General features: G+C 30.5%; 2 protein-coding genes across 3 annotated transcripts; both read left to right on the top strand.

Moving 5' to 3' along the window:
• The first annotated feature begins 1009 nt into the window (after nucleotides 1–1009).
• LOC126839994 (40S ribosomal protein S16) lies at nucleotides 1010–3009 on the top strand. Its single transcript, XM_050575469.1, has 5 exons — nucleotides 1010–1181; nucleotides 1359–1403; nucleotides 2302–2433; nucleotides 2536–2650; nucleotides 2728–3009. The coding sequence occupies exons 1-5, from the start codon at nucleotides 1143–1145 to the stop codon at nucleotides 2871–2873; spliced, it is 477 nt and encodes a 158-aa protein (XP_050431426.1). The 5' UTR covers nucleotides 1010–1142; the 3' UTR covers nucleotides 2874–3009.
• A 4327-nt stretch (nucleotides 3010–7336) lies between these two features.
• LOC126840002 (homeodomain-interacting protein kinase 2) lies at nucleotides 7337–17378 on the top strand. Of its 2 annotated transcripts, none has more exons than XM_050575479.1 (21): nucleotides 7337–7715; nucleotides 9990–10340; nucleotides 10750–10974; nucleotides 11122–11214; nucleotides 11315–11533; nucleotides 11678–11852; nucleotides 11935–12155; nucleotides 12219–12407; nucleotides 12488–12703; nucleotides 13163–13366; nucleotides 13862–14098; nucleotides 14183–14483; nucleotides 14552–14640; nucleotides 14721–14824; nucleotides 14932–15109; nucleotides 15247–15395; nucleotides 15879–16097; nucleotides 16185–16355; nucleotides 16452–16658; nucleotides 16724–16897; nucleotides 17096–17378. In XM_050575479.1, exons 2-20 carry the CDS (start codon nucleotides 9996–9998, stop codon nucleotides 16881–16883), a joined length of 3702 nt encoding a protein of 1233 aa, XP_050431436.1. In that variant the 5' UTR covers nucleotides 7337–7715; nucleotides 9990–9995; the 3' UTR covers nucleotides 16884–16897; nucleotides 17096–17378. The 2 variants fall into 2 exon arrangements, with proteins under 2 accessions (XP_050431436.1, XP_050431437.1); XM_050575480.1 differs by having other exon boundaries at nucleotides 7338–7715; nucleotides 15882–16097; nucleotides 17096–17376.
• Nucleotides 17379–22244: the final 4866 nt, after the last annotated feature.

Raw genomic sequence — 22244 nt, 5'->3', positions numbered from 1 at the left:
TTTACCTAAACAGTTATTTAGAAAACAATAGGTATCTAAATTCAAGAGAGGTATATTTTGACAGTACACGCAAAGTTGTAATATACTATAGTAAAAATAAAAAATAAATATTATGTTATAGAAGGGGCAAGAGTTGTATTCTTAAAATATTTGTTTGATTATCTATTATTATCTTTCACATTTGAACGTGTAAGAAAGATTTTTTTAAGCGATTTAGTAAGTAAGTTTTCATTTTATGAAATTATTATTAGAATTCGGTTTATAATATAAGTACTGCGTTCGTATCAAGGTTAGTTTTACCATGTATTGTTTTCAGTGGAGGCCCTTTATAGGAGAATTTGAAACTGAGTTTCCCCTTAAAAATCTTTAGCTATTAATAAATATTATGGACATTTCCCCGAGCTACAAAGTATATCCTATGTATTTTATTATGTTTTATTGGGTTTCGAACCCCCAACCCTGTAGCTTTACAGCTGGACAGTTGAGCAACCAAGTCACCTAGGCTATATACTTGATATAACTATAAGCACCTATTATAGTGTTTTTAAACATGAACAATTTTCAAAATGTATTAATAAAAACATTTTTTAATGTAAAAACATAGATTATTATGGCTGGTCTCGATTTTATAATTTGTAAATAATTTTGTGTTAACACATTATAATAAAAAAAATAATAAGAATACCCTAATATTATTATTATTTTTTATGTTTAAAATTCGATAAAAAAACAGTATTTTTTTTTTTTTAAAGCCTGAAATTGAAAAATGCTAGAGGCACGGATTTTGCCCCCCTCTGGGTGCCCAATACCTAGCGCCGGCACTGTTTACATGAAAATAATAACAAAAATAAATGTCTTTTTCAGTTCGTTAAATATATTTTATCCGTGACAGTGTAGGCGAATTAAAAAAAAAAATCTACCGAATTAAATACTACGCGCCAGACGCAGTTGGCTACACTGTTCGCTTATCCGCAGACTACAACATTTCGAATGAAACCTAACCTCAATTATCGCCGTATTGTTGACGATCGACTCTTTCGCGTTTCGTTTTTTTAGGCAGTCATTTCATCTGGGTTGAAATTGCCCGATTTTTCTAAATTGTGTAAACCGTTTGGATTGTCACTTTAAATAAATCCATCAAAATGACTGCAGAAAAGAAAGTCAAAGTAAAGAAACCAAAGGTAATTTACATTTTATATTTCGTACTAATGGTGTCGATAAAATTCCAAGACATTTCGATTTCTGTGGCACACGTGTATTTTGTCATGATATTGTACTGTTTAAAAAAAATATACATTGACTTATTACTACAGTTTTGTATCGTTTAATTAATGATGTATCTGATGTATTGATTTTAGGTCAAGAAAACCCCGGCACAAAGTGTTCAAGTATTCGGTCGTAAGGTATGTTGTGGTTGTTATCTTTTTATTTATTTTTTAAGTCATTCAGTGAACAGCATTTTTTTTTGAAACTAGTATTTTATAATATTCCTTTTGGGTTTACTTAACGTATTCTAAATTAAAATATGCTGTCAAACGTTGTTTATCAATCTTGTACAGTTATAGAAAGAAACTATTTTACGGTATAAAATAATATATATTAAGTAGTATTAGAATAACTCAATTGAGTTTCAGAGAAAGTGTTGTGTAAACATTTAGTATCTGGTTTAATCTCTCTCCTATACATATAGTGGTGTTACATGAGTGTATCGGTTCACAACCCTTTTACAAAATATACAATATAAATATTTTGGTTCCCTTAAAATATAGTACGCTGTATTACTCGTACATAGCTTACAAATATGGTAGCGTTTTACATACGCTTTAAAAACAATTATTTCGGTCACTGTAGTACAAAGTTCATTTGGTGTTTAATTGTAACTTAAAATGATAATTTTCGTCAAAAATTTAGTCATCTAAAAGTTATTTGAAAATAACAAGTGTTACAACCAAAATATCATTAGTAATATAATATATAGTGAAAGAAAGTTGTTAGCTTTGTTATTTTAAACTTTAAAATATATGTAAGTTAACTGTTATCAGAAGATAATGCTGTTCTTCTTAGTAGGGTAAACAACTATTGAATGATTGTTCTCTAGTTAGTAGTTATCTTCTCCACATTCTCTCAGTTTCTCTTTAATCAATAATAATAAATTAAAATATTTCATCCGAATCTACATAATATTATGTACAAGCTTAAATTTTATGATTCCTTGGTGTTTCACAACTCTAGTCGTAGGTTAATTATTATAGGCTTAACAAATTATAAATTACTAATTAACAACTCGTTTTATGTTTACAGAAAACTGCTACAGCCGTTGCATACTGCAAAAGTGGTACTGGTAATATCCGAGTCAATGGCCGTCCATTAGACATGGTTGAACCAAGAGTACTTCAATACAAACTTCAAGAACCCATTTTGTTGTTAGGAAAGGTTAGAAGCAAAACATTTCAAAATGCCACAACATGATGTTTATTTTATTTTTATAGTTGAAAATAATTTTTTTTTATTAAAAATGTATATTTTGTTTATTAGGAACGTTTCAGTGAAGTTGACATGCGAGTTCGAGTAAACGGTGGTGGTCATGTAGCTCAAATTTACGCTATCAGGCAAGCAATTTCCAAGGCTTTAGTTTCGTACTATCAAAAATGTAAGAGCTAATCTGTGATGGTTTACGATTTAAAAATATCTATATATTTTTACCTATTTTGTTAATTCTTATCATAGATGTCGATGAAGCCAGTAAGAAAGAAATTAAAGACATCTTAATCCAGTACGATAGGACTTTGTTGGTAGCTGATCCAAGACGTTGTGAACCTAAGAAGTTTGGCGGTCCAGGAGCTCGTGCCAGATACCAGAAATCATACCGTTAACTTTATTTTTTTATATTATATATATATTGACCTCAAATATATGTAAATTTAAAAAAAAAAAAATTACTTGGGTTGGATACTATTTGTGATAGAAATTGCTTGACAATTTTAAAAGTAAACGACATAACCAAAAATAGTTTATAGAACTTAAGATGCATTCTAAGATCAAATCGGGAAACTAAATGCGTATGAACAGTTTATTTACCATTTTAAATACTATCGATAAAGTGTTTTAGCCGAACTAATGAATTGTAATGTAATGATAAAGGATGAATCATTTAGTAAACGTTCCATTTAAAAGGCTAAGGGTTGATATATATTAATATATCTTTTATTATTATTATTTTCTTATTCGGGCCTCTCCTATTTGCACTTGCACTGTATAAAGTCAAGTTTCTATAAAAAAACAAGTAACAATAGTTATTATTACAGATGGATTTGATAATGTGATTACATTTTTAATACTATCGATCAGCATTGGCAACTTACTGCTCATTAAATATTTGATTGCTTCGTATGCGTATTTTTAGTGCGAATTTCATATTGGCCGAGGTTTATTATAAATATGTTTTTTTAACGGTCTAAGAGGAAAATAAAATGTTGACCTAGACAGCGGTACACAGCTAAGACATAATGGGATAAAATAGGGTCTACCTATTTAAATTTCGGTTTTCTCCAGTTGTTACGCTTGCAATTTAAAAATAATGAACCCTTTTATGTAGAATAATATTGAGAAAGTGTAGGTGCTGCGTTATAGCAGTATAATTAAATACTTTTCCTACGACTGATATTGAGAACCATTAAAGAGTCTTTATTTAATTTTGATCTTTATATTACTATGCACAAAATAGCAATAAACCAACACTTGACGATGAAGGCGCTAACGACAATATTTTAAACTTAAATATATTATTATTAAAGAAGTAATCACAATAATTGAAAAACTGTCTTTACTACAGAAGGTCGTTATTTTATATTTTAACGTCAACCAGAGCGGGTCGATCGCTCTCCAGCCAATTTCAGGATTGTTTTTTCAATGTAAAATAAATGTATAATTTTAATAAATAGATTTTATAACATAAAAAAAAATGTTCAAAACGCCTAGATCATCTTTTGGAATAAGGTGTTTAAATATCCATATCAATATTGCAGTAGTTGGAAGGCTGTATAATTAGTATCTTCTGTTAAAAAATGATAAAAGATATAAAATATTGTAAAGTAAGCTAGAGAGGAGTTTATAATAGGAATAAGGAGTAAAGAAGAAGGCACTCAATTAGGTATGCTGCAATTGGTATTAATTTTGATATGTAATCTTATTACACAAAGGAAATAAGATGTCTTTAACAATTTTTTTTTTTTGTATTGTTTATGGTCTGACTTTTTTTGTTTATACAATTTTTATGAACTATAAAAGCAACACAACCGAATAATTGGATAACAATATGCCAACAACTTGTAGCAATTAAATTTATACAATTACCAATATGAACTATTTTGATAATATACTGCCTTGAGTATAGGCCCTCCTAACTTGAAACCTTGAAATAAAATATAAAAATAACTAAATTAAATTAATAAACAAGCGTGATGAGTCCTACTGTAAGTGTAGTCGATTTATTTAAATTCCAATTATGATAATTTGCACCACTAATTAAAATACACTTTACTTTCAAAATATTGATTATTTTAACAGGGTACGGGGAAAACCCCAGCAAAGCCACTTTTTTTAATTCGAGAAAAACATGTTAAAGTAATTACTTAAAACTTTTAAAAAAGTGTTAAATTTTTGTTTATAATCTTGCTTAAATAAAAACACATTTGTTTTGTATCAAAACCAATTTTATAACAACAAAATTACCATTTTGTAAAAAGTGACTTTCCTGGTTTTTCCCAGTAGGTTACCCTTCAATTGCATGTAATTTTTTTATGTTGTAACTGTAAACGGCGATTAGATACAGTAAATGTATTTGAACTTAATTTCTAAGAGTCCAAGAAAATGTCTTTTTCCATTTGAATTAAGGAAGAATTTTTAGGAAAACCTATTTTGAGGCAACGCGATATGTGTAGCCAATTTTTTTATATTTTTCATAGCCAAGAAGAAATTGGTCGGTACAGAGAGAGATAAAAACATACACAATTCAGATAAGTAGCTATTTTTTAAATTTACAATTCATTTTTAACTTCTTTAAACTAAAGTATGATATTTTACAATATATTTTGTCGAACACTTGTTACAAATGGTTCGACTAAAAGATATTTTTAAATAATTGTATTGTGCGAGACCTAAATATTATACTAAGTACACATTCTCTAATATTTTTACAATATGTTGTCCTTATCCGTTTACAAACCATCGCACCATCTGGTTTTCTACAAACTAAAGTGCATAAAAGAATTGTTAATACATTTTTGTTTTGTCATACACAATTCCAATATAAAGACTGAAGTACTTGTTTCATTATCAGAGTCAAGTTTGTTTTCAACAACGAACGATGTCACAATAAATAATTAAATAAATTGAAGTAGAGGGATTTATTGATTGACGTACAGTGTTCATACTTGAAAATAGAATTATACTCTAAAAAAAAATGTAGAACAAAATTGCTAAGAACCAAATGAAAAAAGACCTTGCTATTATTTTACACTTATACAATATTTATAGTAGAGCGTGAAATGTAATTTTTATGTTTTACAAATTATCATTTTGATTTTCGACCTTGTTGTTGAAATACAAAAATCTGTATTGTGTATACTTTGAATAATATAAATAAATTAAATTTTGTCAGTCGAGAGAATTATTGTGGTTTGCGGTTTATGCTGTTTATCAATGATCATTTCCTGGTAAAAAGTAAAAATATATATTTTTTTTTTTTTTGATACCATAAAAATACTAAAATTTGTTATTCAAGTAGGTATTTTGAGACATAACAAACATTCTAAGAGCATTTCTCTTGACTCCTCCCTAAATAATGTGCTAAAAGTTTAGTAATGCCTGTTCTATATATTGTGGTAATATAATATTTATGTGTAAATCTATATATGTTGTCAAGTAATAATTTTTGTTTGTTTTATTGTTTAATAATGATTTTTAAAACGAAAAAAATGTCGCCATTATTAGTAAATTATTACTTTTACCATTCGCGTGGCAGAACTGAGTGATGTTATATTCTATTGAACGAAAAATGAGAAAATATCAGAATATATTAATGTCGGATTTGTTTTGAAATCGCCCAATGTGTATTTTGTTAAAATTAATTAATAATATAAACATATTTTATACTGCGGTAAAATTGTTTTTAAATTCATTTCAACTCGATAAAATATTTTTGGCCAATTTTTTTTTTGGCATAAATCATTATGCGTATGGTCCGCCATTGGTAACACAGAATAACCAGAAGGGAAACCTGCAATTTTTTTTTACACGGATCACGAACTCAATTATTATTATCATGCTTGCTCTGTGTTCCGTCTATTATAACCAATTGTATTCTATACAAATTCTTTATAGGTCTATGATTATAACTAGGGCAGAGGACTTGTAGCTCTAAAAAAACATTAAATATGCAAGCACTTATGCACTTAAAAACCCTAAAATATGCACTATTTATATGCTTTAAACATTTTTTTTTGCGATTTAATTAAACAAATTAATTACTTTAATTAAAAAATTTTAAATAAAAAAAAACAATTACTGACTAAATTTAACTATATTTATATGTTATACTATGAGTTCACGACCAATAAATGAATAAAAACTTTGGCTAAATGAAACTTTGACTATTTATTGACTTAATTATACTGTAATTAGTGTATAAATCCCCCTTAAAATCATGTATAACTTAAAAATGTCTCAAAAAGCAAAAAAGACCTAAATATGCAACATAAAATTACAGATTTGGCTTAGTCATGACTCATAATCTAAAACAAATTTCTTTATGGTTGGCCTTTTTATACGGCTGCGCAAAACATATTATATGAAAATGCTAGAAGTCCTCTGCCCTAGTTATATAACCTAACCGGATAAGAACCCGTGTAATTTTTTCCAAAGTTTCCCTTCCGGTTATTCCGTGCCGGCGCGCGATCACTCGGCAGCAGCTGCTCGCGGCTCCCCACCGTGACTGTCTCGAGGACGAGCGAGAGGGAAAGGATTATAACGGTGACGCCAACCGTGTAAAATTGTAATGTGTGCGTTTTTGTAGAACGAGTTACTGGCAAAGGTGTTGCATAAAATTAAACACAATAAAATACATAGTATATGGTAAAAACAACGGTATTGTGATTTCGTCCGTAATCAAAATATCATCAAACGAACGAGCTGTTACCGTGTGCAGCAGCCGTAGACGTCGATGTCGCGCCGACGGCGGTGGGAAATTTAACGCTGGTCGCGCGTGCAACACTGCGGCGCAGCTCTCTGCGTTCTTTTGTCACACCGCCCCTCCCGTCTCCGTCCGCATCCACCACGGACGTATTGTGCGTTTCAGAAACAGTTTTGTTTTCGTACCACCGGGACATATCGTTCGGCCATGGTCACGTCCGCACGGATTGTGTATTTGTCCGACTAGTCAGGGTGCTAATACCAAGTTTGTGCCGTAAAAAAAAGCCAACAGAATATTAGCCAAAATAATAAATTCTAAAACCCCCCCTCGTGCTGCCGTTGATCGTTTGTCCGCCGCGCTACTATCGCCCTGTGTCCCGCGAACGCGTCACACGAGCACCGCGAGCCAGTGGAGGAACAATATGGCTATGAATTGATGAAAACGTTGCGCGTGTCGACCGCTTGGGCCTGTGGAAAATAATGCAAATATTTTGTTCTGGCCAGTCATACTACAAATTCCGTCCCAGGTAAGCCGGCCATTATTATAATTATTATTTTACACCGGCATAATATACTAGCGTGCGGCGACGACGACGACGGACAAAATATTACCCGACATCCATTGAGAAACGAGGTCAATATGGAAAGGCCGCCGTCGACGTGGTGTTACCCTGGCACGATTATTGTTATTTTTTATATCCTACCGGGGATCGGTGCTCGCATAATATTATCTAGAGAACAGTGGATAAATCCGGGAAAAACTAATCCGTTTTCCGGCCACCCACTTAAAATGTCGGTTTACTCAAAACTGTTGTTTACGCGCAAGGCCTCCCTATCGTGGTCGTCCATTATTAGTGTTCAAAAATCATTAATAATTCAAGCTAAATTATATTCATTTCGAATTTTGACATTTTTCTCGTTCACGCAGAGATTGTGATCTTCGATAGCCAATCGTGTGTTTTACCTAGAATTATCGTCGAAGACGTGTGCTGTATATGCTTAATGGCCAAGTTTATCATCTCAACGTTAAGTGCTTTATCAAAAACCGTCTTGACTGTAAACAAAATTCATAGGATCGTTTTTTGCACGTCATCAAGAGCTTCCATATCAATTTCTAACATAAGTGTACCTCGTACATTATGAACATCGTTTTAAATTTGTAGATGAAAATTACACATTAATCGGTTATTAAAACAAAATGCTCTAGAAAAAAAGTGTGTAACATTAATGACAGAGTTAGGTAATTTACCAGTAATCTTGTTATTCGATATTTTTTCTATGTTATCGGCATTTTATAGTACTTATCTTTTTGACAGACTGCTATTCTGCTACTTATGTTACTTATCGAAGATAATGATAATATATTATATAATATATATTTAAAATAAATCAAATAACTAAACTCCTTACAAATAAAAGACGAGTATTTATTTTAAAATGTATTGTTGTTTGCCTTGTTAACTTTGATGCGGATTTACAATGATGCGTGTTTTTTTTTGTATGTAAACACAATAACTTTTTTTCCTCTGGACCGATTTACTCGACTAGCCGCTCTATAGATCTGAAATAATTGTATGTGATTGGTACTATGGTGGGTTAAAAGCAGGGTTCCGTTATCAGTTATTTATTTGTCAAGTTCAAAAATGTTATTGATGAAATGTTGATTTCATCACCTCGTGTCATTTTTTTTTTTGGTTAATTAGTATTTTATATAAGCTCAAACAGCAGCATTAAGTAAAACAAATAAAAAAAGTCCATATCAGTATAGTACAGACCAAGTATAGTTTTAACCAGTACAGTCCACACCAAGCACAGTACAAAATTACCAAAGTGGAGTCCAGGTGGGCCTACGCTCTAATTTCGAAGCACTAACGTAACTATATATATTCATTCGTGAGTGCTTCGGAATTAGAGCGAAGGCTAGCCTTTCGTCCGTCAGCCAACAGCTCGCTATCATTAGATAATGAATTGCATTTATGTATTTCATGTGCAAATAGAGCATAAGTTATAAAACATTTAAAAGTTCTTTTGTCTCCTTAATACTGGTGATTTTAGACTTGCGCCGTTTCTCACAATTAACGTTTACATATTTCATTAATTTTACAATTTTGTTACATTACATAGATGTTTATTTTACGCGTTTGTTAATTTGTGTCATATATTTATAATAATACGATGTTTAATGTAAATTTAAAGGCATTTTCAAAATTTATATTTATTTTCATTGTATTATTTTATTGATTTTTCATAAAAAAATATACTTTTTGATTTATTATACTGCTTATTGGTAGCATTATTGTAATAATTTTAAGGGATTAGTATTTGTAGTCGACAATTTGTTTACAACATCTCCCTCGTTATTTTTTTTTTTTGTCATATTGGTTTCAAAAATTATGCGACAGTTTTCAAAATAATCTAACTAATATTTAATTAGAGTTATAAAAAAAAAATACAGTTTTAGATATGACCTATGATATAATTAATAATTTGTATGATGTGCAATAATTGATATCTTTTAAGCTAAGTGTAATTAGCCTAAATAAATATTTTATATACTCTATTGCCCTATAATAGACATCAATAATAAGTCAGTTGAAACACGAAAACCTTAAAAAATTTATTTAAACCATTTTTAAGTATAGTCCTTTTATAATATATTATTATGCATACATTTATTGTTACTGGTTTGAATTTTGGTCAACGCTAGATTAATAGCCATGACAATCAGCCAAATCAACATTTAGTTTTCGTGTACAGTTTATCAAATAAAATCAAATTGAAATTATTTGTTTTTCGTTTAGAGTGACATGTACAGCAGTCAATCACAAGGTTTGTGTTCAGAACGGCTGGTGGCTGATGATAGTGTTGCAATTGTTACGCATCACAAAAAACGCAAGCTGGACCAATTACATAACGCCGCTTGCGGCCCAGAAAATTACCATCACAACAAATACAAACTAAGTTCGTTACACCACCATTACGAACCGATTGTTGAGTTGGTCTCGTATGAACCAATCAAATATCGCAAACATCATGGTACTTCTAATGCTCCATCCAACATAAAGGCCAGCCCGACATCTGCCCATAATCAGAATTTCATAAGGGCATCAACTATCAAGCTCCTGGACACATATCAACGCTGTGGACAAAAGGTATTGACTATTTACATAGCTAAATAATTATCATAAATTGTTTCGAAAGGAAATAATAGTGCATACTTTGAAGTTCTTATTTAAATTATTATTTTTTCTTTACTTAAACCATTACAAAGTGATTAGTCTTTTTTATAAAATTAGTCTTTGGATTTGTGCATTGTACCACTTATCTGTAATTTTTCTGAATCATCGGTTTAAGAATGTAATAGTTCCAATAATAATAAAAAATTTGACGAGTTTTTAAACATGAACACGATAAAGTTGCAATTAAAAATTTTACGATGTATTTATAAAACTACTAACTAGGAGTATAAAAATTTGAGATAAATATTGTTCTTGATAAATGTTACTGTTTGTGGCAATAAACAAGAGTTAACTAAATATTTTTTTTATTGTAATTCTACAGCGCAAATCATGTGAAAATGGCGTAACCAATGGTGCAGAGTCTAGTTGTGGAGCTGGAGGAGGAAATACTACATCAACGACCACTACTAATACGACCACCACAACGGGGCAACAAGGGAAACAGGGGGCTGATGGTGACTATCAGTTGGTTCAGCACGAAGTATTGTACTCGATGACGAACCAGTACGAAGTTCTTGAATTTCTAGGCAGAGGCACTTTTGGACAGGTAAATATATATTTATAATAATGTTGTTAATTTGAAAGTTACGATGTTGGCTAGATATCATCATCTGTAGTATGTTAAAAATGTTTTGGTAATTTAAAAGACACATGGACCACTTTATAATTTTTTTGGTTTTTTTTTTTTATTTAGGTTGTAAAATGTTGGAAAAAAGGGACAAACGAAATTGTTGCGATTAAGATATTAAAAAATCATCCATCATACGCTAGGCAAGGTCAAATCGAAGTAAGCGTTACGTTAATGTTATATACTGTTCAGTAGACATTAGCAACAACATCTACCAGACATTATATGTATGTTATAACAATATTAATGTGATTTTTAGGTGAGCATTTTATCACGACTGAGCCAAGAAAATGCAGACGAGTACAATTTCGTTCGTGCCTACGAATGTTTCCAACATAAAAATCATACATGTTTGGTGTTTGAAATGTTGGAACAAAATTTGTACGATTTTCTTAAGCAAAATAAATTCAGTCCTTTACCATTGAAATTTATCAGGCCAATATTACAACAAGTGTTAACTGCTCTACTAAAATTGAAGGTAAATACTAACTCTTATATCCAGAATACAATAATATGTTTCTTGTTTGGTTCGCTATCTCAATGGCTTGCCGTACAATGATAAGGCTGGTTTCTTGTTATTATGGGGTCATATTAATACATTTTTGTTTGACAAATTTTCCAGGATTTGGGACTTATTCATGCAGATTTAAAACCAGAAAATATCATGCTTGTCGATCCTATTCGGCAACCCTACAGAGTTAAAGTTATAGATTTTGGTAGTGCGTCGCATAAAAGTAAGGCTGTATGTAACACGTATTTGCAGAGTAGATATTACCGAGCTCCAGAAATCATATTAGGTATGAAGCGAATTTCTTTTTGACAAAAGTAAACTAAAAAAGTATACTTCAACTCAACGTATTGTTACGATTATTATTTTAGGCTTACCTTTTTGTGAGGCAATCGATATGTGGAGTTTGGGATGTGTTGTTGCGGAATTGTTTTTGGGTTGGCCGTTGTATCCAGGTTCATCTGAGTACGATCAAATACGCTACATTTGTCAGACCCAGAATTTGCCCAATTTAGATATGCTGACGAATGCTTCTAAAACGTCCAAGTTTTTCTACAGAGACGTTACTTACCAAAACAACTGGAGGTTAAAGGTAAGTTAATATTAATTTGTTGTTGAACTAAATATCGGATTAATTTTTATTGATCTTGATTAGATTATGGAAGAACACGAAGCTGAAACTGGGATAAAGTCCAAAGAAGCAAGGAAGTACATTTTCAACTGTCTAGACGACATTGGACAAGTAAACGTGCCAACAGATTTGGAAGGAGGTGAGCTTTTAGCGGAAAAGGCCGACAGGCGAGAATTTATTGATCTTCTGAAGAGAATGTTATCCATGGATCCGGTAATTACTTAAAACGTTGCATTTTATTTTTAATTTCGAACTATTTATCAATGTTTTTTTTTTTAATTTTAATTATACAGGCCAACAGAATACATCCCAATACAGCTCTTTTACATCCGTTTGTCACTTTGGCGCATTTAGTTGATTTTGCTCGTTGTGACAATGTTAAAGCTAGTGTACAAATGATGGAGGTTTGTCGACGTGCATTGCCCGATCATCATTCGAGTGGTGGTCCGGCTGTTCTGGTCCCGGCCACAAATGGGAATGCTAATGTCACGCTTACTTTTAATAATCAGGTTAGTGCCTTTGGAGTATTTGAAATATTTTTAGTTATATTCATTCTGTATAATTAGTGCCGCGCATTAAGCTAAACTGCCGCCGCACATGGCCAATTGTCCCCTGTTAATAAACCTGGCACTGTGTATAATACTAAAATACTATCGGGGGGGGGGGGGGGGGTTTAGGTATTCAACTGTAGCTTGAAGTATAATTTTCGGTAGGGGGCTACTCGGACCATACATTGATTTAAATAGTTAATTCTAGCTCAAACATTTTCCACGAGTCTGGTTGCAGTCTATTTTTGAGTTATTTAATGTTTTACTTTAACCTGAAAATAGTTTGGACTAAAATTCTTAGTTACTAATTACATTATGACACTGTGGGGTTCAGTTTTGATTTATTTGAATAAACCAAGTAGTTCTTTATTCGTACATATTTAAATTCTTAATATTAATTACTTAATAAATACATTTTAGTACCAACTATATAACAGCCGGTCAATGGCTCGCCAATATAGTGGCAGCTCAAATCAGCATCATCAGCTTTCGATACTTTGTTCAGCTGGTCCTGGAGCATATCAAACTGGAACATCGCCCCCAAAACACGTTACTGTCATGCCACCTCCACCTCATCCTTCTCAGCTCCAAATTCAACACTCGGCCAGTCTGATTACGCAACAGGTATTTAAATACTAAAAAAACACTTTTTTTACTATATCGGAGGTAGTGGGGTAGGTTGGGGAATAGCTTTTTTTTTTTAATAGCACTGCTAAACTAAAAAAATTTTTAAGTAGTTTTCTATGGTGAACACACCACACTTATGTTGAATTTACATTTCTACATTACGACTCCATTTTAATAGGTATATTTTTTTGCTACAATTCAAAAAAAAAGTTCAACATTTGTATTAATAAAAATGTCATCTTCATGTTATGTATCTAAAATATATATAGATTAAATTTTAAATTGAAGTAGCGACTAGCGTACACATTTTTGTCAAGTTAACTTGCTCACTTATAACTTGTTTTACAACAGGTTACCATTTTCTTTTGACAATAGGTGCTATTGTGGCATCACTACTAAAAAGCATGCTATCTCCTCACTACTGATAATTAGTATATATTATGTATACACTTTTAAGAGATAAAACAATTTAATCTATCGTGTCTGTTATAGCCTGGTGGCGGCCAACAACAGTATGTGCCAGTATCGATGGTCGATGGTAGTCGTCAAATGATAGCTACGTGGCCCGCACCTCCTGCGTCTCACCACCGTCAGATGACTATTGTACAGCCCCCCGGGGCAGGAGCGCCATCGGCTGCGTGGCATCCGGCTTCAGCAGCTGCAGCTGATTGGGCAGCAGCAACAGTTCCTAGACCGCTCATTGTGGATTCTGCTACTGCTATACTTCAAGTAATTTTATTTTTTTTATTAGCGTTGAATACAAACGAGATATTATATTGTTGAACAAATAATATTACGATTTATTCGATTTAGGAACAGCGCCCGGTGGCTTTTACCACAACCGATGTATATGATGGTCTGCTGGAAAGCCCTACAATGGTCGGAACGATATGGGGCAGTTCCAGTAACAACGGAAAATCGCGTTCGAACAAGGCACATATAGGCGCATCTCAGCCCCACCATCATCATTCGCTGTCGAGTTATCATCAACAAGCCCCGCCAGCTCATCACCACCATCATCATCATAGACAAGACAAGAAAGACACGGTCATAAGTGCCACTAATCAACTGAGTCCGGTTAAAAAACGAGTAAAGGAAGGAACACCTCCACAAGGTAAATATATATATATATAAGAGAAAAAATCCGAATAAATAACTATATAATTAAACTTGTAATTTTAGTCGAGTATGAAGGAAGAAATAACAGAGGCAGTCTAACTTTGGACAATGTTCCAAACTGGCATCAGCCTTCTCCTAATTACAAACAAACAGTGAGTTGTTGTTAGAAAATGCATTAAAAATACTGATTTTGTACATTTTGCTCACTTTGAATTTTCTATCGTTTTATTAGGCGCAAAACAGACAACACCACACTATAACGATTCATGATACTCCATCTCCTGCTGTATCTGTTATCACAATATCTGATAGCGAAGATGAAGCTTCGACTAAGGGGTATGTGCATAGTGCATACACATAATAATAATGATCGGATTTGTTAAACGTGCAATGTATATGATGTCTTCTCTAAATATGTATTTATTTATATTATATTTTTCCAGAGCTCAATTGAACTTGAAAATGAACCGTAAAAATGTAATATCTTGCCTGACGGTTGGCGAGAGTGATAACGAAGAACAAGTGTTATCGAAACATGTTCCTTATCATCCGAAACAACTTCAGAACATGCGTTCGACTCCGGTCATTTATCAGCCTCAGTCAAAGAACTCTAATATACAGGTAAGAATTTTTTTTATTAAAATGTATCAAATATCTATTACGATATATACTAAAAAAAAAAAAAAACATGAACATAATAATATACTATATTATAGTCTTTGATTATTAATTGTCAAATTTATCATACGTTTCTTTAGAACGGAGAATATATTGCTTGTCACAATAGCCCCTCCAGTGTAGAGTTAAATGGCCAATATTCACAGCATTCTTCGGTCAACAGCAATTCTCAACAATCAATTTACATGCCACAATTGCCCAGTGAAATCAAACACGAACCTCATTATAGGTGTGTATTATAATATACTTATATTGAAAATTTAATATATTTTATACAATAAAAGGGTCACGACGGTTTAAAAAATCTGCATCGATTACGATTTATCACAAATTATACATACATACACCACCAATTACCAGTTTATATTTCAAACTTATTTAATGTCGGAAAGTTGTGATCTCCTTTAAGGTCGACGTCAATAGTTTACGATTACGTGGATCGAATGACTTCGAAATTGTGTCGACGCTTCAGCAATATGTGGTAGAAATGCATTTTTTTTTTATAAGAATTACAAAAATCGGTGCGTTACAATGGAAGTTAAACGGAGAAATGTGGAGAAACTTTTTCTTATAGTAATATCGATATCATTGATGATCCTTAGAATATTATTATAACTTGTGTAACTAAGAGATACACTTTATTCTTTTAAATTGTTAAAACTTTCAGTTTCACATAAAATTATATTATATATGTATTTTTTTTTACATTAAGCAGTTCTTCTTCACATATCGGCAATACAATTACTCAGTCGCAACTGAAAAGAATGGTGTCTAAAGTGCAGCATTCACATCAGAGTCAAGATATTTTCAATTCGACAGGCACGAACAAACAAGATCCACCTCAAGCTATCGAATATTATTGCAGTGGAACAAACTGTAAAGATCCTTATCATTACGTTTCACCGCACGACCAACATATTGTTTACGCTGGGTAAGCTCGGGATAACTATTATTTATTCAAGTGTAAATCAGTTAATAAAATTAGCTTAAAATAAAATACTATTGTCTGTGTTTTTAGCGATAAACGTATATCGTATGCTATTCCGTCAGCTCACAAGCGCAACGTTACTAACCCTATGGACTATCAGTTACAACCTCCTGTAGCCCATTCTAGTAGGGATTCTCATTTAATACCTGCTCCAAAGACGGCTTGGACCCAGCAAGCAATTCCTGTACATCAAGCTTACAGGTACGACAATAATAGTTAAATGTGTCTCGCTTCTCTTTCACTTGGAACTGAAAATATTTAAAATGTGATGTTAACTATTGTCTTAATATTTCGTAGGAGCCACGTTCCAGACTACACCGCGGCACATCTTTCGCCACAAGCTTTGGGGACTAACCGTGGTCTTTCACCTCTTGCCGGTCAACCCTTGTATCATCAAAGCGACATCTACCGGCGACAGGCGGTTTACGTAACGACTGGACAACCGCCAACTGCTGCTGCGTATTTGCCGACTCAACAAGTTCCTGCCGCCGCGTTTGCCGCTGGGTAAGTGTTCATTTGGATTTTTCTATTCTAGACCAATCTTAAGATGTTTGTTGTTTTGTCTGCAGTCCTATTCCGCCGCCGGCTCATCACGCCAGTGCAAGACCCATACTTACAACTCACGCTACCCATCCGTTGCCGGCTCACATGCAACCGACAGCGGTGTACGGTTACTTGAGCCCTGCCAAAACACACCATCAGTATCAACCGTTGTGGTTTGCCGAGTAGGGTTTATCACAGGGGTGAGTTGTTATTTTATTTTTATCCTTAAAAAAGTACAATTAATGGAGTCACGAAAGAGACGAGTAGTAAAATCCAAAACCAGATGCAAAACCACCTAACAGGCTTTAAAAATCACTGTTGTTTTGTCCGAAAGTACTTTTTAGTTCACCAAAGTTATTTGTTACAAGCATATTATTAATTTATTGTTTTTCCCTTAGGTCTGACAATAAATTAATGGCACCTCTACTTAACAACAATGATCATCTAGTCGTTAAAGTCAGGCCTCTGTATATGTTAACAACAGATCCTGTACTCACCTAAAGTGTCTTTTTTTTTTCTTTTATGTAAATATGTTACTTTTATTTTTTCAATTTTGAATAGTACTATTTTTTCTCCTTGTTATTATGTTACTATTTTAAAACTAATTATTCGTTGCACACAGTCTTAACGAAAACCAAATATTGTGACATTTCAGACTCATTTATTAACTTAAAAAAAATATATATATATAAAAAAAAAGAAAGGAGAAATAAAAATTAGATGCTCGAATTGACATTTTTTTTTTTTTTTTTTTTTTTAACGTATTGCAATTTGATCAACAATTTTTTCATTCATTCAATATATATATTTTTTTAATTTTGTACATACACGAACGGCTTTTTGAAATGTACAATGGTTTTACGAATACATTTGCGTTAATATAAAAATGCCGAATTAAAATATAAACGTGTAAATAAAACAATAATATGCCATAACTTTAACATAGTAACTTAAAAAAAAAAAAAAAATTAATATTAGTGAGACATTATTACTTATTAAACTATTTTTTATTAATATTATTATTGTTACTTTAAACTATAGTTATTAGAAGAAGGACAGTATATCCATAAAATATATTTTTATTACATAAAATACTATATATGTATATTTATATAAAACTACAATATTATTTTAATATATTATGATAATCGTTAGGAGTTATTTATATACAAACATGTATAAAATTAAAACAAACAAAAAAAATGGCATTATTATTGGCCTTATTATATATTATGTATTGTCGTGTGCTTTATCGTGTTTCAAGTGACACATCATTGGTTTTATATACTTACAAAATTAGCAAATAGATTTAACAATATGGGTGATATATAGGGTTAGAGATTATTAGTAGTAAATATTTTGTTTTTATTTTTAGTTGTGTTTAGCCTTAAATATACGATAATGGAATATTATGTCACTATTAGTTTTGAAGTTCTCTTATATATATCAGTATAATATTACATTTTTTACATTTAGTAAATAATTAATTTATTGGCTAAAATAATCAATAATTATTATTATTATTTTATTAATCGATGCTAATATTGTTTATATGTATATATATATATATATTTATTATTTAATATTATTTTTATTATCAGTCTTAAAGAGGTTGTGGATTTTTATTAACAAACATAATATTATAGTACATATATATATATGTACAAATATATAAATAATCGACCAACAAAAAAATGTTTTGCTAATATTATTTTTTAACTAATTATTCAGTTTTGACTAAATACTTTTTTTTTTTTTAACGATAAACTAAGATTTTAGGTAGTTAACGGGATATTTTTATTATGTACTACGCTAATCGAATTTTATAAGTTACTATTTTATTACGAAGTAAGCTTTTTTTTTTTTTTTTGGAATTATATTACTCCCGGGGTTAAATTTAATCACAAAATATTATTGAAAGTATATATTTTTTACACTAAATACTATTATATATATGTATAAATAACAACGATAATATTAAAATAGTTAAAAATCGGGCTTACGTGTTAGTATTTTTTTTTTTTACAACTACTAACAGCAGTAGTTGGTACAAAAAATATAATTCACCAAAAATAATTTATTGTCAATTAAATGCCAATTATGTAATCGTAATTTTTTTTATTTATAAACTTTTTCAACAGTGTTATAAGTGGTAGTTTTTTTTTTTTATTAAAATCGTATAACAAATCTATGTACAATGTATAATGTAAAAGTATTATTAAGAAAATATATTGTAATGAAACTATTGAGAAATAGATAATTGAAATATCCACTTTATGTAAATTTATCGCTGAATTTTTTCTCTGTAAGGTTGGTATTAACAATTACGTATTAAAAGTTATTTTTTTATTAAGTGCGGGGTATTTATATAGTTGGATGATTTTCTACTAACACTAACATAAATTTTAATTTAGTCCATAAATTAATATCCGGTCAGTATTTTGTTAGACGAGGAATTTTTTTTTAGTAAATATATTGATTGAAATAATAGTATATAAAATATAATATTAACTAATAATATGAGCAAAAAAAAATATACATATATACATATATACCCGTTTGCCATAAGATTTAAACAAATTTATTGAATTAAAACTGTACGAACATTTCGGTTTAATTCGGCTTTTTTTTTACGCTTTTTTATGAGTAAATATTTGTATTACGATAATTTTATGCAACGTTTGCATTTTAATTGTACAGCAAAATTTAGTTAAATCCTACGAAAAACATATTTTGTTGTTATACTTTACAGGGTTAATATAAATTTTTTTAACGTCAATTTAAATAATATAGTTTAAAAAACAACATACAATGTGTATTGATTTATTAAAATTTATGTAATTTATGGTAAATCACCTTATAAATAATTTTATATTTACATTTAAACATGTACTTATTTACAATTCTTGGTTATTATTCAGATCTTAAATTTATCGATAAGCGTTTACTCTATCGTTTGTGAAAGACCAAGAATTTTGTGAATTTAGTCGACTACAACAATAACAATTCATAATAATATAATCTATATTGTTATTTTTTATAAATTTCAATTAAAACTAGATGGTCATTTTCGAGGATTTAAATAGATTTAGCCAAATGCCAAAATTTACCTATTAAAACAATACAACAATTAAACCTCAAACGATTTTAATTGTTAATAATCGTTACACGTTTATTTTACACGCATCGAATATTATATAAACATAACTCGAATGTTAGCTTAAAGTATTTATAAAACCATAACTATTGAACGTCTTGTACTCTTTTTTTCATTTATCTTTTTACAATTACTTATATATTTTTGATAACTATATAACATAATATTAGTAATTATTTGTTAGATTTTTTAATCTATTGTACATAATATTATAATCTATTACAATTAGTATATCATATTGTAATTTGTTTTTCGTTTTTGCTAATTTTTTTTATAATTATTATTCAAGTCGCAAAACAATAGTAATTAATTTATATATATACAATCAAAAAGTACATTTTTCTTATTTCTATTCAGTTCTGATTATTTGTATATTATATTTATGCATCATCATCATTTTTTTTTTAATCTTCATTCTTAATTTTTCACTTTTTTATCGTTATATACTAACTTCATCGTCGTAATATCTGAAAGCGTTGCATGTGTTGTTTCATTAAAAACAAAATTGAATTTGTTCTATTTTCTTATTTACGGTCTTATTGCGTGCGACCGTGTGCATTCTTATTAGTAGTAAATACTTTCCTAAGCAAAATTATATATATATATACATATATTATATCTTTATTAAATGTAATCCATTCAGTACAAGGAGTTAATAATATATAAACGTAGGGTTAAAGCGAGCATATGTACTATATATAATAGATAAAGCGTAACGAGACTACGATGGTTGTAGTTTATGATAATATATTTTTTATTACATTTACATATTATTATTATTATTATTGTTAATGTGATTTCTTTGACCTTTTACGTTTATCGTTTTCAATCGAACCCCGACGGTTCTTTAAAATATTAATTTTTTTTTTCCTTTTTTTTAAAAAACCATAAATCGAATACAATCAACTGAACATAAACATAATATATGTTTGTAAACATAATATATATATATATATATATATATATATAGAATATATGTTATGTTACTTGAGAAATGCAAAAAATGACACTTATGTACAACTACTGTGATATTTGTTAAGTAAATTTATACCTCAGATTGTTAAGCGTGGCCGCGCTCGCTAAGTGTGTGTGTGTGTGTGTGTAAAAGACTGTCGACACATATTTCATCATTTTTGTTTTTAATAAAGTTCGTTCATTTTTTTTTTTTTTTTTTATAATCTGACAGCGTGTACTGATTGTATTCATTTTAAATAATAACTGTATTTTTCCTTTTTTTTTCTTTTTTCTTACCGACTTCCCCCCGCCCCCCCCCCCCCTTATAGGTATAATTATTTTTAGTTAATTAGGAATTTTCGTAGTTTTATTTACCACTCCTAGGTTGACCACGTATGATTTTTGTACTGAACGATGATAGCTCTAATATGTGTTTGTTTTTATACTATATACTATATATAATATATAAATATATATATTTATAATTAATACTCTTACGATATATATATATTTATAGAGTTAACCTAATTAGCGATGTTGCTTTTATATTATTTTTATTGTTAAAATATTATTATTATTACCATCCATCATTATTGTATTTTAATCAAATTTATTGTCATCTGCATGATTTTGGTTTTAGGGTATTTAACCTATTGGAACAAAAAAAAAAAAAACAAAAAAAAATTTTAATATATAAATAAAGTATGCACTTATATAAAATTGACGGCATTTTTTTTTTATCATCCTACCATAACGGGCTGGTCCTGTTTTAATTGTGTAACCAACCATCCTTATTGTGTCTAATCCATACATGGTTATTACCGTAATAACTTCTTAATAAATATTATTGTTATATGGTTAAGGCATTTGTCGAGGCAATTGCCTGTCGAAAGCCCTGGTGTCGTACGGTAGCAGTAAGCGTGGTTTACGGGACTTGTGGACGCCTTGTCCAGTCCATCGAAGAAGGATGATCGGTAAGTTGTGGTTTTATGGATGCTTTATTGTGTTCCTATTTTGCACTATTTCTTGGCTATTCGTAAAGCAAGCTACGTCTGTTGCAATTTTAATTTTTAATTTTATCCATCTTTTTAACAGGGCAACGCTTGCTGATCAACCGTCGGAAGCTGCTCGACAATTGCCACCATGCCTTTTGAGATAGGCTGAGTCAAACTACAGTTGTTTTGCCCACCAATTTATCGCATTGAGTCGATTAATTGAATTTAATATTGATGTATTTATTTAATTGTTTATAATTTATGTATTGCAATGTTCTTCTTTGTCGTATTGTTAATATTTATATATATTTCTAATATGTTATTAGCATGTAAATTGCCGCAAGGATTAAATAAATTATATTTTGTGAACATTTATTTGTTTTGATAATGTTCAAACAAATATAATATGCATATGTTTAAGGAGTTGATGAATGCCACAGA

The sequence above is a fragment of the Adelges cooleyi genome, unplaced genomic scaffold, assembly GCF_023614345.1.
Source record: "Adelges cooleyi isolate 19-005CV unplaced genomic scaffold, UGA_ACOO_1.1 ACOO_flye_CR_arks_rails_tigmint_CR_PRNA_33, whole genome shotgun sequence".
NCBI classification, from domain to species: domain Eukaryota; kingdom Metazoa; phylum Arthropoda; class Insecta; order Hemiptera; family Adelgidae; genus Adelges; species Adelges cooleyi.
The sequence above is the reverse complement of the archived record's forward strand: the minus strand, read 5'-3'. Positions and strand labels throughout refer to the sequence as shown.